General features: G+C 51.0%; 1 protein-coding gene across 1 annotated transcript; it reads left to right on the forward strand.

The window, feature by feature from the left end:
* Positions 1–727: 727 nt before the first annotated feature.
* Positions 728–14,479, forward strand: ASB13 (ankyrin repeat and SOCS box containing 13). The gene is made up of 6 exons (XM_082061222.1): positions 728–847; positions 3,916–4,103; positions 5,268–5,418; positions 8,515–8,649; positions 10,470–10,661; positions 11,944–14,479. The coding sequence occupies exons 1-6, from the start codon at positions 805–807 to the stop codon at positions 12,069–12,071; spliced, it is 837 nt and encodes a 278-aa protein (XP_081917348.1). The 5' UTR covers positions 728–804; the 3' UTR covers positions 12,072–14,479.
* Positions 14,480–14,851: the final 372 nt, after the last annotated feature.

A 14,851-nucleotide genomic window follows, 5' to 3' on the forward strand; every position in this document is an offset into this window, starting at 1 on the left:
ACACCAGTGCTCCCAGTACCCCCACACCAGTGCTCCCAGTACCCCCACACCAGTGCCTCCAGCACCCCCACACCAGTGCTCCCAGTACCCCCACACCACTGCCCCCAGTACCCCCACACCAGTGCTCCCAGTACCCCCCACCAGTGCTCCCAGTACCCCCCACCAGTGCTCCCAGTACCCCCACACTGCTGACCCCAGCACCCCCACACCAGTGCTCCCAGTACCCTCACACCAGTGCCCCCAGTATCCTCACACCAGTTCCCCCAGTAACCCCCCAACCGCGCCCGCAGTACCCCCACACCACTGCCCCCAGTACCCCCACACCAGTGCCTCCAGCACCCCCACACCAGTGCTCCCAGTACCCCCACACCACTGCCCCCAGTACCCCCACACCAGTGCTCCCAGTACCCCCACACCAGTGCTCCCAGTACCCTCACACCACTGCCCCCAGTACCCTCACACCAGTGCTCCCAGTACCCTCACACCAGTTCCCCCAGTAACCCCCCAACCGCGCCCGCAGTACCCCCACACCACTGCCCCCAGTACCCCCACACCAGTGGCTCCAGCACCCCCACACCAGTGCTCCCAGTACCCTCACACCAGTGTCCCCAGTACCCTCACACCAGTGGCCCCAGTTCCCCGCCACCAGTGTCCCCAGTTCCCCGCCTCCCCGCCCCGCCCGGGCACTACAACTCCCGGCGGCCACCTCGGCCGGAGCCGGGCCCGGGATCCCGGAGGCGGAGCGGGGCGGAGGAGGCCGGAGGAGGAGAGGCCGGAGCGGGCGGCCCCCGGCGGGCCCGGGCCATGGCGAACCCCGGCGGCGGCGCCTCCCTGCGGGGCGAGATCAGTGCGTGGGGGGCCCGGAGCGATCGGGGGGTTCATGGGCACGGGGGATGGGGTTGGTCTGCAAGGGAGAGACGAGGGCGGGTGTTAGCGACGGGGTTTGGGGGTGGGAGGATGATTTTGGGGGTGGAAATGATGGTTTTGGGGCTGGAAATGATGGTTTAGAGGGCGAGTGGCCCCTCCAAAGGGAAGGGATAAGAGGAGGGTGAGGATGCTCCTGCTTCTGGGCATGGGGAAGCATCGGAGCAGATCAGCGTGGCCCCCGCGCAGGGATGACACACAAATTCGTGAAGTGTTTCATGTATTTTTATCTGGAGAGACTTTATTGCGGCTTTTCAGTACCTAAAGGGGAGCTACAAGGAGGCTGGAGAGGGACTTTTCACAAGGGCCTGTGTTGTGGGACAAGTGGTGACGGCTTTAAACTGAGAGAGGAGAGATTTAGATTAAATATTAGGAAGAAATTCTTCACTGTGAGGGTGGTGAGACACTGGGACAGGCTGCCTGGAGAAGCTGTGGATGCCCCAAGCCTGGAAGTGTTCAAGACCAGCTTGGACAGGGCTTTGAGCAGCCTGGTCTGGTGGAAGGTGTTGAACTAGATGGTCTTCAACGCAAACTGGTCTTCAGCACAAACTGTTCTGTGATTCTATGGAGAATTATCATTGTTCCTTCATGAACTAATGTGCGTGTGTGATCTGAAGAGGCTGTTTTGGGGAGCTGGAGGAGGGGGGATGGCTCCTTCCTTGGAGGGAGATGGTGGGTTGGAGCCATGCAACACCCCAAAGGGCCCAAATGCTGCCTCTCAATGGGTTCCCCGTGCGTGGCTGGAGGGGACAGAGCTGCTTGGGCACCTGCTGAGGAATCCTGTGCGTGGGATGGGGCACAGCAGGCTGGTGAGACCCCCCGCAGTGCTGGTCCAGCTCTGGGTCCTCAGCACAGGACACACATGGACCTGCTGGAGAGGGGCCAGAGGAGCCACAGGAATGACCCGAGGCTGGAACAGCTCTGCTGGGGACAGGTGAGAGAGCTGGGATGTTCAGCTGGAGAACAGAAGCTCCAGGGAGACCTTAGTGCGGCCTTTCAGTGCTTAAAAAGGGCCCATAAGAAAAATGGGACAGACTTTTGAGCAGGGCCTGTTGTGATAGGACAAGGGCTGATGGTTTTAAACTAGAGGAGGGAGGTTCAGGCCAGACATGAGGAAGAAATTGTTGGCCCTGAGGGTGGTGAGAGCCTGGGCCAGGTTGGCCAGAGAGGTGGTGGCTGAACCATCCCTGGAGACATCCCAGGCCAGGCTGGACGGGGCTCTGAGCACCCTGAGCTGGTGAAGATGTCCCTGCGCATGGCAGGGGGGGAACTGGGTGACCTTTGAAGGTCCCTTCAACCCAAACCTTCTGTGATTCTGTGACAAGCCTGGCCGTCTGCCCTGTGGATGGTCAGCAGTAAAGACCGTGGGACGGACCTCAGCAAAGACCATTGCGAGGACAATTCTGTGCTGCGTGGCAGGTTCCACTGGTAGGGATGCTCTCAAATTGCATCAGGAACTGTTTGTTTTCCCCTCGTTGTGCTGCAGCTGGTGAGGCAGAGAGTAACTCTTGACTGAGGCTGTGCCGTGGATTTAGGATGTCCAGCCCTTGCCGTGCTCTTCCCTACTGCTCCATCACCTGGGTACAGCCGGCTGGATGTGGATGTGGGACCCCCATCCACAGGAACTGATGATACTGTCTTTCACATGCACCTGCCACGTAAGGATTTGTGCAGTAGGAGAGATGAAATTTGAGGAGTGTGCAGTTGGCAGGTTTGGGGTTTATTTTGGGCTACATAATAAGGCCTTAATGAAATGCTGCTGGAACTTGTTCTTCTTCTCAGTCCTGTTGGTGACAAATTGATGCTGCTTGGTGAGCTCCATCCTCATCTGGACTTCTTGCTTCTCCTGACATAAACCATGAGAAGCTCCAGTGAAGGAAAAACATCCTACGCAGGGATATTGGCAAAGGGAATGAGGATTAACAAGCAAATAAAAAGTGATTCCCCTTCAGGGGATGGTTTCAGTCCACCATAAACCTCAGCCTCATGTTATTCTTCAGGTCTGCTCCGTTCTTCATAACCACTGGCTTGTGTTGGCATTTACTGGTTTGTGCTGGTAGATAAAATGCTGCGTTTAGGGATGGAGAAAGGGATGGTCAGTATTCCAGATGGAATACATTACAAAGTATTTATTTAAAAAAAAAAGAAGGCAAATCATCCTTTTTCTCCTACTCCACAGATGTAAGTGCCTGCCATGCAACAGGGTTCTTACAGAGATTTATTCAAAGGGGAGGAACTGTAGCTGCAAAGTCTGTTTTACCAGTGGATTTTAGTATTGACTTATATGCATACAGTACCACACAGCTCCTATAAACCCTGCTTTCACAGGGCACCAAGGCTTGTGTTTTCACAGAGAGGATGCATTTATCCTGCTGAAGGTTGTGTGGAAATGCACGGGGCTGTTCTTCACTCCTCGCTTCCTTTACAATGAAACAACCTGAAAGAAGGTGACATTGTCCACTAGTGCTGGCAAGTGAAGCCCAGACTTGCCCCATGTAGGTATCGACGCTCAGTGAAGGCATCAAAGCTGGAAACTTAATTGGCAAAGCTCCGTTGACTTTTTGGGAAGATATTTTCCAGTTGGGCTGAGTTGCTTTATGAAGGTGTCCTGTTTCCAGTGGTTTTAGATAGAGAATGTTGCTCCTAAGGCTAAATAGTTAAGAGCTCGCTGGGATGAATCTGGACCTAACAAACGCTGCTGGGGTTTGTATTTGGATAAAGTTTCGAGCAAGTCCCATGAAGCATTTCAGAAACTGTAAAGAACAGTCTGTGTGAGGGCAGCGGTCAACAGGGAACCCCTAAATGTGAAGGGGGGGATGGTTAAAATTTTAAATTTTATAATATAAAATCACAGGCTTGCTGAGGAATAAGCTCCTCATTCCCAGCTCTCTCTTCTGGCCCATCTTCCCCGTCTGCTTTTCTCCAGCACAGAGACCCATTTGCTCCACGTGTATGGTTTTATTCATTTTTTATTTATTCTCTCCTCTCTAGGCTTCTGGGCAGATCGAACACCAGTTCATGAAGCAGCCCGGCGGGGGGAAATCCTGCAGCTGCAGCAGCTGATAGAGAGCGGAGCCTGCGTCAATGCCGTCACCTACGACTCTATCACCCCGTTGCACGAGGCGAGTCTGCGGGGGCAGACGCAGTGTGTCAAGCTCCTGCTGGCTGCAGGGGCCCAGGTGCGTGTTCGGGTCTGATCCAACCGGCGTGTGCCCAGGTGGCCAAGAGGCCACCAGCATCCTGGCTGGGACCAGCACTGGTGTGGCCAGCAGGCCCAGGGCAGTGACCGTCCCTGTGCTGGGACCTGGGGGGGCCAAACCGCCAATCCTGGGGGCAGTTCTGGGCCCCTCACACCAAGAAAGGCCTTGAGGTGCTGGAGCGAGTGGAGAGAAGGGAACGGAGCTGGTGAGGGGCTGGAGCACAATGTGATGGGAGCGGCTGAGGGACCTGGGGGGTTCAGCTGGAGAACAGGAGCTGAGGGGAGACCTTCTGATCTCTGAACTGCCTGAAAGGAGCTTGGAGCCAGGGGGGTCGGGCTCTGCTCCCCAGGAACAAGCGCCAGGAGCAGAGGAAACGGCCTCAAGTTGTGCCAGGGGAGGTTGAGGTTGGATGTGGGGAACAATTTCTTCCCCAAAGGGCTGTGGGGCATTGGAACAGGCTGCCCAGGGCAGTGCTGGAATCACCATCCCTGGAGGGGTTGAAAAGTCTCATAAACAAGGTTCTCAGGGACATGATTTATTGCTAGAGTTAGGTTATGGTTGGACTCAATGATCTTGAGGGTCTCTTCCAACCAAAATGATTCTATGGTTTAGAGGTGGACTTTGCAGTGTTGGGTTAATGGTTAGACTCAACGATCTTAAAGGTCTTTTCCAACCAAAATGATTCTATGACTCTATGATGTCTGAAGTTATTTCTGGGATCTGGATGCTCCCCATCTAGCTCTAGGTTCTTCTTCGTCACCATGGGCTTTCTGGACGGTCAGCAGGACTCTTCAGAGGGTCTCTCTCCTCACTATCAACAGAGCCTGGGGTGACTAGAAATCTGATTTAGATGACTTAAGATTCTAAATCTAGATGGGTTGAATCGAGGGGCCAGAAGGGGAGCGGGGGACATGTCGTTTTCAGAGAGAGAAAAAACCATAATGATGGAAAGAACAGCTTGAACTTGTGCCATTAACATACATCTCTGCCTGAGAGTGATGAAAACAGCGCAAGCCACATTGCTGATCATAGCAACCAACTCTTTCCTGAGTCCAAACTACTTCTAGAGTTAAAAGAAATACATTAGAGGGCACGGCCACGCAGCAGCCTGCGGGTACCGAATGTTTTTGTTCTCCCTTGAAGGTGGATGCCAGGAATATTGATGGCAGCACCCCGCTCTGCGACGCCTGCGCCTCGGGGAGCATCGAGTGCGTCAAAGTGCTGCTGTCCCACGGCGCCAAGGTGAACCCTCCGCTTTACACGGCGTCTCCTCTCCACGAGGCCTGCATGAATGGTGAGCCCGCCTGGTTGTCGAGGGTTAAGATTGCAGGGTGACAATAAAACCCTGGCAGATGTATTGTTAACCCCTCTCCCCCCCCACTTCCCCCTTTTTGCCCCTCCCTCTCCCCCTTCCCACTCAGCACAGGCGATCCGGAGGGAGAGTTGGAAAAATTAACAATGTTTTACTAATGCTACTAATAAGAATAGAGAAAATAATACAAAATATACAAAACCAATCTTGAAAGTCTCAGCAACTGCAGAACAGGCACCCGAAGTCCTGGACTGGACTCTGCAGTCAACCGGAGCTGGATTCAGTCTGTCACTGGCCTCAGTTCGCAGGGACGACCAGCAAGGTCCTCTCCTAATGTCGGCCATAAGCAGAAGGGAAAAAGCAAAGGCAGAAGGGAAAAAGCAAAGGGAAAAGGGACGAGGTCCTCGTGATCTCCCACTTTTTTATGAAGTATTCACGTGGATGGGATGTTATACACAGTTGGTCAGTTTCTTGGTCACTTGTTTCTCGTCGCCCCTCTCGCGAGATGTCCATCCGTGCTTGTCAATAAGTTTGCATTCCATTGCTAGGTTTACCAAAACATGTGTCTGGTTCTCCAGGAAAATGCAGTTAATATGAAGGCTTTAGCTGACAGGCAGAATTCACTGAAAGAGAAACTTGTTTTCAACAAAACCAGGACACTGGTTCTTGTCTTTATATGGTTATTTGCAGCTTGGAAACAAACCAACAAACAAACAAAAAACCAGCCAACCAAAAAAAAAAAAGCACAAACAAAACAAAAAAAACCAAACCAGACAAAAAAACCCCAAAACTCATCAACCAACCCACCAAAAAAACAACAGAAAAACCCACAAAACAAAACAACAATGAAGACAGCTGCCAAGTATCTCAAATTGGCCGTAAGCTGTTGTTGCTCATCTGGACCTTACAGCTTGTGAATAGTTGAGCCTGGTGTGGGCACAGCTCCCTCTGAACGCAGAACGCAAAGCTCTGTGGTGTCAGCTGAATAAAGACGTTCCTTGTGCTGGGTGCTTTTACCTCATGTGACGGCCACGGGATAAGATGTCAGGGAGATAAGGCACCAGCATCTTGATGCTCTGGTAGAAAACCTTGGGCCAAACCAGTAGTTTTTGCGAGCGGAGGGGAGTTTGCATCCCTTTTCTCTGAGTTGAGAAGGGGTAAATTGTTCTGATTAAGACATGAGATCAGTTTAATTGGGTGGTTGTGTCCCAGCCCTGCCAGTTGTTCTGAGCTGCTGGATGAAGGCGTCAGGTGGGAAGGAAGTGACAGGGACAGTTGGGCAGCATTGATGCCCATGTTGCTCCTTGTCCCTCTCTCAACCTTTTCCAGCTGGAGGGGCCTTTCCAGGGTGTAAGAGAAAACCACGGGAGCCAAAATAATGTTCCAGCTGGCACGTGCCAGCTCCTTTCTGCTCCCTCATTGTCTGCTCAAGCCTGTCCTGGACGTCTGGATCTGGGTTACGGAGTAGGAGCAAGAGTCAAGGTGACTGTGACAGCAGCAGAGCGGGGGGAAGCAACAGGGGGTTATCTGAGTGTTAATTCCTCCCCTGAACTTACGCTTGCATGGCTGCACCAGCAGGAAAGCCGGGATGTGAGCGCGGCGATGTCCCCGTTACATGATCGTGACCAAATCTCTGAATCGTTTTGTGCCTCAGTTTCCTCTCTGTAAGATGTGATACCTCTTCTCTCCTCCCCTTTGCTCATTTTGTTTTATGCTGTCCTGGACAGTTTCCCTTTGACTGTGAAAGCTGTGGAAGATGGAATTTTTGTCAAACAAGTAATTACATGTGAGCTCTTGGTTAGTTTTTCCTTGTTAAGCCTTTTTCCCAAGGCCCACTGATGACTGCCCGCTTTCTGTTAAGTCACATTATTAACATCAGAAAAAGTAAAGCTGGAGTGGGCTTGAAGGTGATCTAATCCACCCAGGGCAGGATCAGCAATACAAGCAGCTCCATGAACAACAGATAATTCAGTGCAAACCCTTAAATTCAGGTTTGTTTGACCTGACTCCTTGCAAGACCTGTTAGCTCTAGCTCTGTGCCGTGCAGATGTGACACTGTTTCTTGTGTCCTGCTCTCGTTCTTGGTCCTACAGTGTATTATGTTGGCTCAGAAGCATTTGTATTTCACAGAATCACAAAATCGACTGGGTTGGAAAAGACCTCAGAGATCATCGAGTCCAACCCTTGGTCCAACTCCAGTCCATTGACTAGATCATGGCACTAAGTGCCATGTCCAACCTCAGTTTAAAAACCTCCAGGGCCGGTGAGTCCAGCACCTCCCTGGGCAGCCATTCCAATGCCTGACCACTCTCTGCACAGAATTGCTTTCTAATGTCCAGCCTAAATTTCCCCTGGCACAGTTTAAGCCCATGGCCCCTTGTCCTATTGCTGATGCCTGGGAGAAGAGCCCAATCCCCACCTGGCTAGAACTGCCCTTCAGGTAGTTCTAGAGAGTGCTGAGCTCAGCTCTAAGCCTCCTCTTCTCCAGACTAAACAAGCCCAGCTCCCTCAGCCTCTCCCCATAGGTCTTATTTTCAAGTCCCTTCACCAGTCGTGTTCCTCTTCTCTGGACCCGCTCCAGCACTTCAATCTCTTTCCTGAGCTGAGGGGCCCAGAACTGACCACAATACTCCAGGTGTGGCCTCCCCAGTGCAGAGCACAGGGGAAGGGTCACTGCCCTTGTCCTGCTGACCACGCTGGTTTGGATACAGGACAGGACACCATTGGCCTTCTTGGCCACCTGGGCACACTGGTGGCTCATGTTGAGCTTCCTGTCCATTAGTCCCCCAGGTCCCTTTCTGCCTGGCTGCTCTCCAGCCACTCTGTGCCAGCCTGGAGCGCTGCAGGGGGTTGTTGTGGCCAAAGTGCAGCACCCGGCACTTGGCCTTGTTGAACTTCATCCCATTGGAATCAGCCCATTTTTCCAGTCTATCCAGATCCCTCTGCAGAGCCCTCCTGCCTTCCAGCAGCTCTCGCCCAAAATATTAAGCAGGCTGCTTGTGAAGCTGATCTTAGCATGCCATATGCTCTCGTTTGACCTGGATTCTTTCTTTTGACGCACTTCTTCTCTTTCTAAAGGTAGCTCAGAGTGCGTGCAGCTCCTCATCGACGTCGGCGCAAACCTGGAGGCTCACGACTGCCATTTCGGGACACCCCTGCACGTGGCCTGTGCCCGGGAGCACCTGGACTGTGTGAAGTTGCTGCTCAAGGCAGGTACGGAGCCGCGGGGTTTGCTGCTGGGTGGGCAGGAGATGGTCTCTGTGAGCAGCGTTTCCCCTCACTGCTCCGCAGCAGCGTTCTTGTCAAAGGGCTTATTCATTTATTCATTCATGGTACAATATAGGTGACAAAGGTGAAAGGTTTGGCCTTTATCTGAGCAAAGCTTAATGTTTGAGCACTTTTTCAGCCTATGCCTGTCAATATCCAGTTTGTGATGTTCCCAGTGACGTTCCTGTTCTCTTTGTACCAGCACTGGTGTGGCCAGCAGGCCCAGGGCGGTGATCATCCCTGTGCTGGGACCTGGGGGGGCCAAACCTTGAATACTAGGGGCAGTTTTGGGCCCCTCACGCCAAGAAAGGCCTTGAGGTGCTGGAGCGAGTTGAGAGAAGGGAACGGAGCTGGTGAGGGGCTGGAGCACAAGTGTGATGGGAGCGGCTGAGGGACCGGGGGGGTTCAGCTGGAGAACAGGAGCTGAGGGGAGACAGGGACACAAAGAAACGGCCTCAAGTTGTGCCAGGGGAGGTTTAGGTTGGATCTGGGGAACAATTTCTTCCCCAAAGCGCTGTTGGGCATTGGAACAGGCTGCCCAGGGCAGTGCTGGAGTCAGTTGAACAGACAGAGATGAGGTTCTCAAGGACATGGCGCAGTGCCAGGGGTAGGTAACGGTTGGACTTGATGATCTTGACCATCTTTTCCAACCAAAATGATTCTATGATTCTTAATAAAATCCAAACCACTTCTCCCCTCTGGAACAAAGTTTCAGCTTCTTCCCAAAAGCGGCATCGACTGCTGGACACACGTTCAGCTTTGGTAGCACCATCATATGGTTTTGGATGGGTGCGAGGGAGAGATGTTTGAGTTTGACATTGTACAGAAAACCAGCGGTGAAATCACCTCATTCCTCAGGGACGTCTGGTTAGTGTTATGCCCAGATGAATTTGCTGGATGTTCGAGTCAAAGTTCTGCGCTCCAGGTTTCACATCCCAATTTTCTTGCTGCTACCTTTTGAGGAATTTGGAGTTGGAGTTCTTCTCCTTGCATGGACTTACGAGGAGGAGATTTATTTCACTGAGCATTAATGATATAAAAATTACACATCTGAGCTAGTTTGTTTCCAGCCTCTCTGGTTCCCTGTCTTGGACACCCGTTAATTGATTCCCCAGAAATTCCTGTTTCTCCTCATTAATTATAAGGACAGTTTAGTGTGGCTACACGTATCTAAAAGTCCATTGTTTGAATTCAGTGAAGTTCAGCTCACCTCTGCTGAAAAAGCCCATTGATATTAGTAAACTATTAATAAAATGCAAGGACTTTGGGGGGGGATTGAAAGGACCTTTTGCTGTTAGCTTATAAAAGCCAGACTTAGCAAAAAACCCCTTGATCCTGCAGTATTGTCTGAGCTGCAACATTTCACGGGTCTGGGGTATTTCTGTTAAAATAATTAGCAAAGTTGTCACTGTCTGTCTTGAGTGGGAATGTTCCATTGAGATGACTGGGAATGGCTCTTTGCTTTGGACTGCACAGATTCAGGAAGCAATCCTGAGTTTCACACTCAGCGGCTCATTTACTCAATACCATGGACTAAAATCCTTTCTCTGCAAGGAAAACACAAAACCAGAGACGAAAACTCACGCGCTGCCAGCACTGAGAACTTGTTCAGCAGTTTGGTTTCCTGTTTGTGCTGTTTTGTTTGGATCTTGTTCCAGCTGCTTGTGCGTGTTTGAACAGCAATTATTTTCCCCTGGTCAAACTCATTACGTTTGGGTCAAGTGAGGCTTTTATGAACAGGTTTGGTTTTCTCTTTCTGGCCTCAGGGGCAAACGTGAACGCTGCGAAACTTCACGAGACAGCCCTCCACCACGCGGCCAAAGTGAAAAACGTGGATCTGGTGGAGATGCTGATTGAATTTGGAGGAAACATTTACGCAAGGGACAACCGAGGGAAGAAGCCATCGGATTACACCTGGAGCAGCAGTCCCACAGCAAAGTGCTTTGAGTACTATGAAAGTAAGTGAGACACGATCCCCTGCCCCAGAGATTTGCTGACTGCTGACTCCGTTGCACCACGTCATGGTTCTTGATCCGCTTTGATTTTTATATCCTGATCATCTTCCTGTAAAGGTGCAGAGTTCTTGGTGGCACATGTACGCCAGCTGGCTGTGGGCTATTGCTCTGCTTAATTGTGGTTGAGTTACAGTGGTAAGATGGTCCAAATCGTGTCCTCCCTGAATTCAGGTCCTTCTCATGTGTCAGCATCAGCGTTTATGCTTTAATGTGTTAAATCAGGTCAAAGAAATTGCCCGATTGAAAACTCATTTCATTTGGGGAAGGGAACGCATTAAACTTTAGCTGTGCTGGCTGTCTGATTTTGGAGGAGACATTTGACTGAGGTTTGAGGATGGCTTTAAATCAACCTTTGTCTTGGTTACCCGTAAAGGACCTCAGAGCAGTAATTCACAAACCCTTCTGGGCATTTGCAAACTGCTGCTGCACTGGGTGATCCTAAAAATCAGAGAATCATAGAATGGTTTGGGTTGGAAGGACCTTTCAAGACCACAGAATCATTTTGGTTGGAAGAGACCTTTAAGATCATGGAATCCAACCATTAACCCACCCCTGGCACTACCCCATGTCCCTGAGAACCTCATCTCCGCGTCTGTCCAACCCTCCAGGGATGGTGACTCCAGCACTGCCCTGGGCAGCCTGTTCCAATGCCCCACAGCCCTTTGGAGAAAAAATTGTTCCCAACATCCAACCTCAACCTCCCCTGGTGCAACTTGAGGCCGTTTCCTCTGCTCCTGGCGCTTGTTCCTGGGGAGCAGAGCCCGACCCCCCTGGCTCCAAGCTCCTTTCAGGCAGTTCAGAGATCAGAAGGTCTCCCCTCAGCTCCTGTTCTCCAGCTGAACCCCCCAGGTCCCTCAGCCGCTCCCATCACACTTGTGCTCCAGCCCCTCACCAGCTCCATTCCCTTCTCTCAACTCGCTCCAGGACCTCAAGGCCTTTCTTGGTGCGAGGGGCCCAAAACTGCCCCCAGGATTGGCGTTTTGTCCTCCCCAGGTCCCAGCACAGGGACGGTCACTGCCCTGGGCCTGCTGGCCACACCAGTGCTGGTACCAAAGCCCGTCCCTGGGCTGCTGTGGGAGGTTAAACACTCGCCAGCAGAGCCAGGTTTGCGTTCACAGCGGGGACGACGCCAGGCGTCACCCTTCTGGGAGGTCCGTGCTCTGCGGGAAGATCAGCCATCTGCTGAGCCGCAGCTCTAACTTTGGATCCTCTTTTCTCCTTTTAGAAACGCCTCTGAGTTTGTCGCAGCTCTGCAGAGTTACGGTGAGGAAAGCCGCCGGGCAGCGAGCGCTGGAGAAGATTGCCAAGCTAAATATTCCTCCGCGATTAATCCAGTACCTGTCCTACAACTGACAAGGGCAAAGTTGGCCAGGAAGGACGGTATCTTTAGCTCCTGCAGTATGAATTGTCTGTCTCTTTCTCTTCTACCTCCCCCCCAAGAAACTCCTTTTAATTTAAGTGAACTGGTGTAAATAGTATTCACGAGGCAGCACTGCACAGCCCTTCCTCTTCGTCGTTGGCAGACTCAATAGCACTGGCTTGAAGTTGTAACCTCTCCTGGGGTGATCTGTTAGACTGTCACTATGTTTGAGGCTGTAACGCTCTTTGAGAGGGATTAATCTCGCCTAATTTTATCTGTCTCTAGCCTAAAGGCATCCCCGTACGATCTCGCCAGGCTCCCTTCGCAGTCAGTGAAGGGAAATAAATACTCCTGGAGCGTGATTCATCTGTCCTGTTTTAGATGCCCGCGCTGGGATGACACAATATTCCTGGGGAGCGCCTGTCTCTGCTGGCTGCAAAGGGATTTAGAGGTGATGCCCTCGGATCCAGACATCTGTGTTTCTGCGGTGGGAGCCCTGGATCCCACCTCAGCATTAATAGCTCAAGTGACGACAGCTTAATGCCAAGGGACGAGGCTTGAGAGACCTGCATGCTCTAGCTGGAGGCAAATTAAGTCCCCAGCAAGCCCAGGACTAATTAGAGGCACTGTAACCGGTTATTGACTTGCCATGAGCGTCAACAGGCTTTGGCTCAACACCAGCAGCGAGGACAAACTGCTACCAGGTCAGAGGTGGCTTTTTCTCGCTGAAGGTGACCCAGCTCTTACTGTAATGTTCCTCTAGGATGTCACCACGTCTAGTTTTCAAGCCTAAGCGGGTCTCTGTGCACGTCCAAGGTGGCTGGTCCCAAACAATATTTCTCCGCTTGCTCTGAGCTGCTGTGGCCACACTCGGTTGGTTTTATGTGCAATAAGTGGCCGAGCTGCTGCCTGGTGACGCCCGAAGTCCGTTGAGGCCACGTCCCTCGTGTAGCCGTGCGGGTCCCAGAGGTGTCTACCCACCCGTGAAAGGCTCTGCCTTGGGTTTTGAGACTTTTATTTTCCTTTTTTACCCTGTTTTGAGTTTCTCACTCAGCGCTGGAGCCTCTTCAGAGATTGGCAGTGGAATCCAGCCCTGAGCCGTGTGCTCGAATCCTTTGGCTTCAGCAGGCGCGACTGCAGCTTTGTCCATCGGCGACTTCACCCTTCAGGGTGACATTTGTATGAGCAGAGCCAAAGTTGTCATCTGCCTTCCAGATGAGACATTACGTGTTGTCTGAGTGCAGTAACCTACGGGATACGTGGTACCGAGGGGATGGAGCTCCCTGATGTCCCCATGGAGAGTCTTATCACTGTGATGTGAGCAAATTCCTCCTATGAATGACAGCAAAGATTAAAAAATCCGCTATCTAACGCGGCACGGAGCTAATTCAGGGCTCTCAACGTTCTTCATGCTGTGAATTAATGCTTGAGAGCAAATGACCACTTATCTGTCGCCTGCAAGACCTCCTGCTCCCCAGCCAGCACAATGGGGCTCAGCCTCAGCGAGGACAGGGAAAATAATAAAATAAAATGAAAATAAAATAAAACAGGGTTAAAGAGCTGAGGCGGAGCTGAATGCACTTTAATAGTGACCAGCGAATCACTTGTTTGTTTGTTCCCCCTCACACCCCTTTATTGTTTGTTTGTTTGTTTGTTTGCTGTGCTGTGTCATATAGGACAGGACAGAAGAATTGTCGAGATGCTGCTCTTTGGGAGATTGTCTCTTTATAATTCTGATTTTTGTGTTTAAAGTATCGAAAAGGTGAAATTGCTAAGAAGCTCAGGGAAGCCCTAGAGGTGTTTATTGTGGGATTCATCCCTGTGATTGATCGGATAAAGGTTTTGTATTGTGTCTCACAAGAAAAGCTTCCTCTGCCCGACATGGATGTCCTTAGAGATCAATACGTATTAGGAAAGTGCACCTTTTGGTAATCTGGGGTGAAAACCTTCCCTCTTGGTGCAAATTCCAATCCCTTGTTAGGTTTCTTGTTTTAACATTGCTTAAACTGGTGGAATAATGAAGTGCTAAAGAAGTTTCCAGTGTAAAAACAAATGACATCTTGAATAACCGAGAATAAAATTACAAGTTCCTGTTGACATCATCTTTATTTTTTTCCCCTTCTCTTTTAGGTCACCTCTCTGGTAGGTCTTAAAGTTTGGTTATTTTATTTTTTAATCTCTTTTAAGAGGTCGTGCTGATCGATGTGTGCATCCACATAGGACTTACCAAGACAGCTAAAGCACCTCTGATGTGGTGGCAATATTCAGAATTGTTCAGTAGCCACTTTCTTAAGATATCCACATGTAACATCTGTGTCTGGAGGGAAAAATGTTCTAGGAAAGTCCTTGGAGAGCCAACAAGCTACAAACCGACACCCGAGTCGTTCACCAGTGTGTTGTGGTACCAGGGCAAGTGCCCAGATCATGTCATGCCTGTTGATGATGTGACGGGTGTTTATTTGTGTGTTTGTGGGTTTCTAGACTACAAGTGAAATTTGAGATTATTTTCAATCTTTCATCCAGCCCGTCCAGCCTTCGGTTCTTTTAATCCTGCAGGGATTTCTCAGCTGGTTGTGAAGTGTTTTACAGCTCGGAGTAAAGGCAAAGTAGATGCCAAATTAAACCCATGCGATGTTTTGGCTTCTCTTAGTATCTCAAACTGTGATTTTTTGTGGCAGTGAGCAGTTACTACACAAGCAGTGGCATCGTCCTTGCTGCAGATATAGTCTGGATATCTGGGAATCACTGCAGCCATCCCAGAGGCCGTGGACAT

The sequence above is a fragment of the Streptopelia decaocto genome (genome assembly GCF_964273445.1).
Source record: "Streptopelia decaocto genome assembly, chromosome: 1".
NCBI classification, from domain to species: domain Eukaryota; kingdom Metazoa; phylum Chordata; class Aves; order Columbiformes; family Columbidae; genus Streptopelia; species Streptopelia decaocto.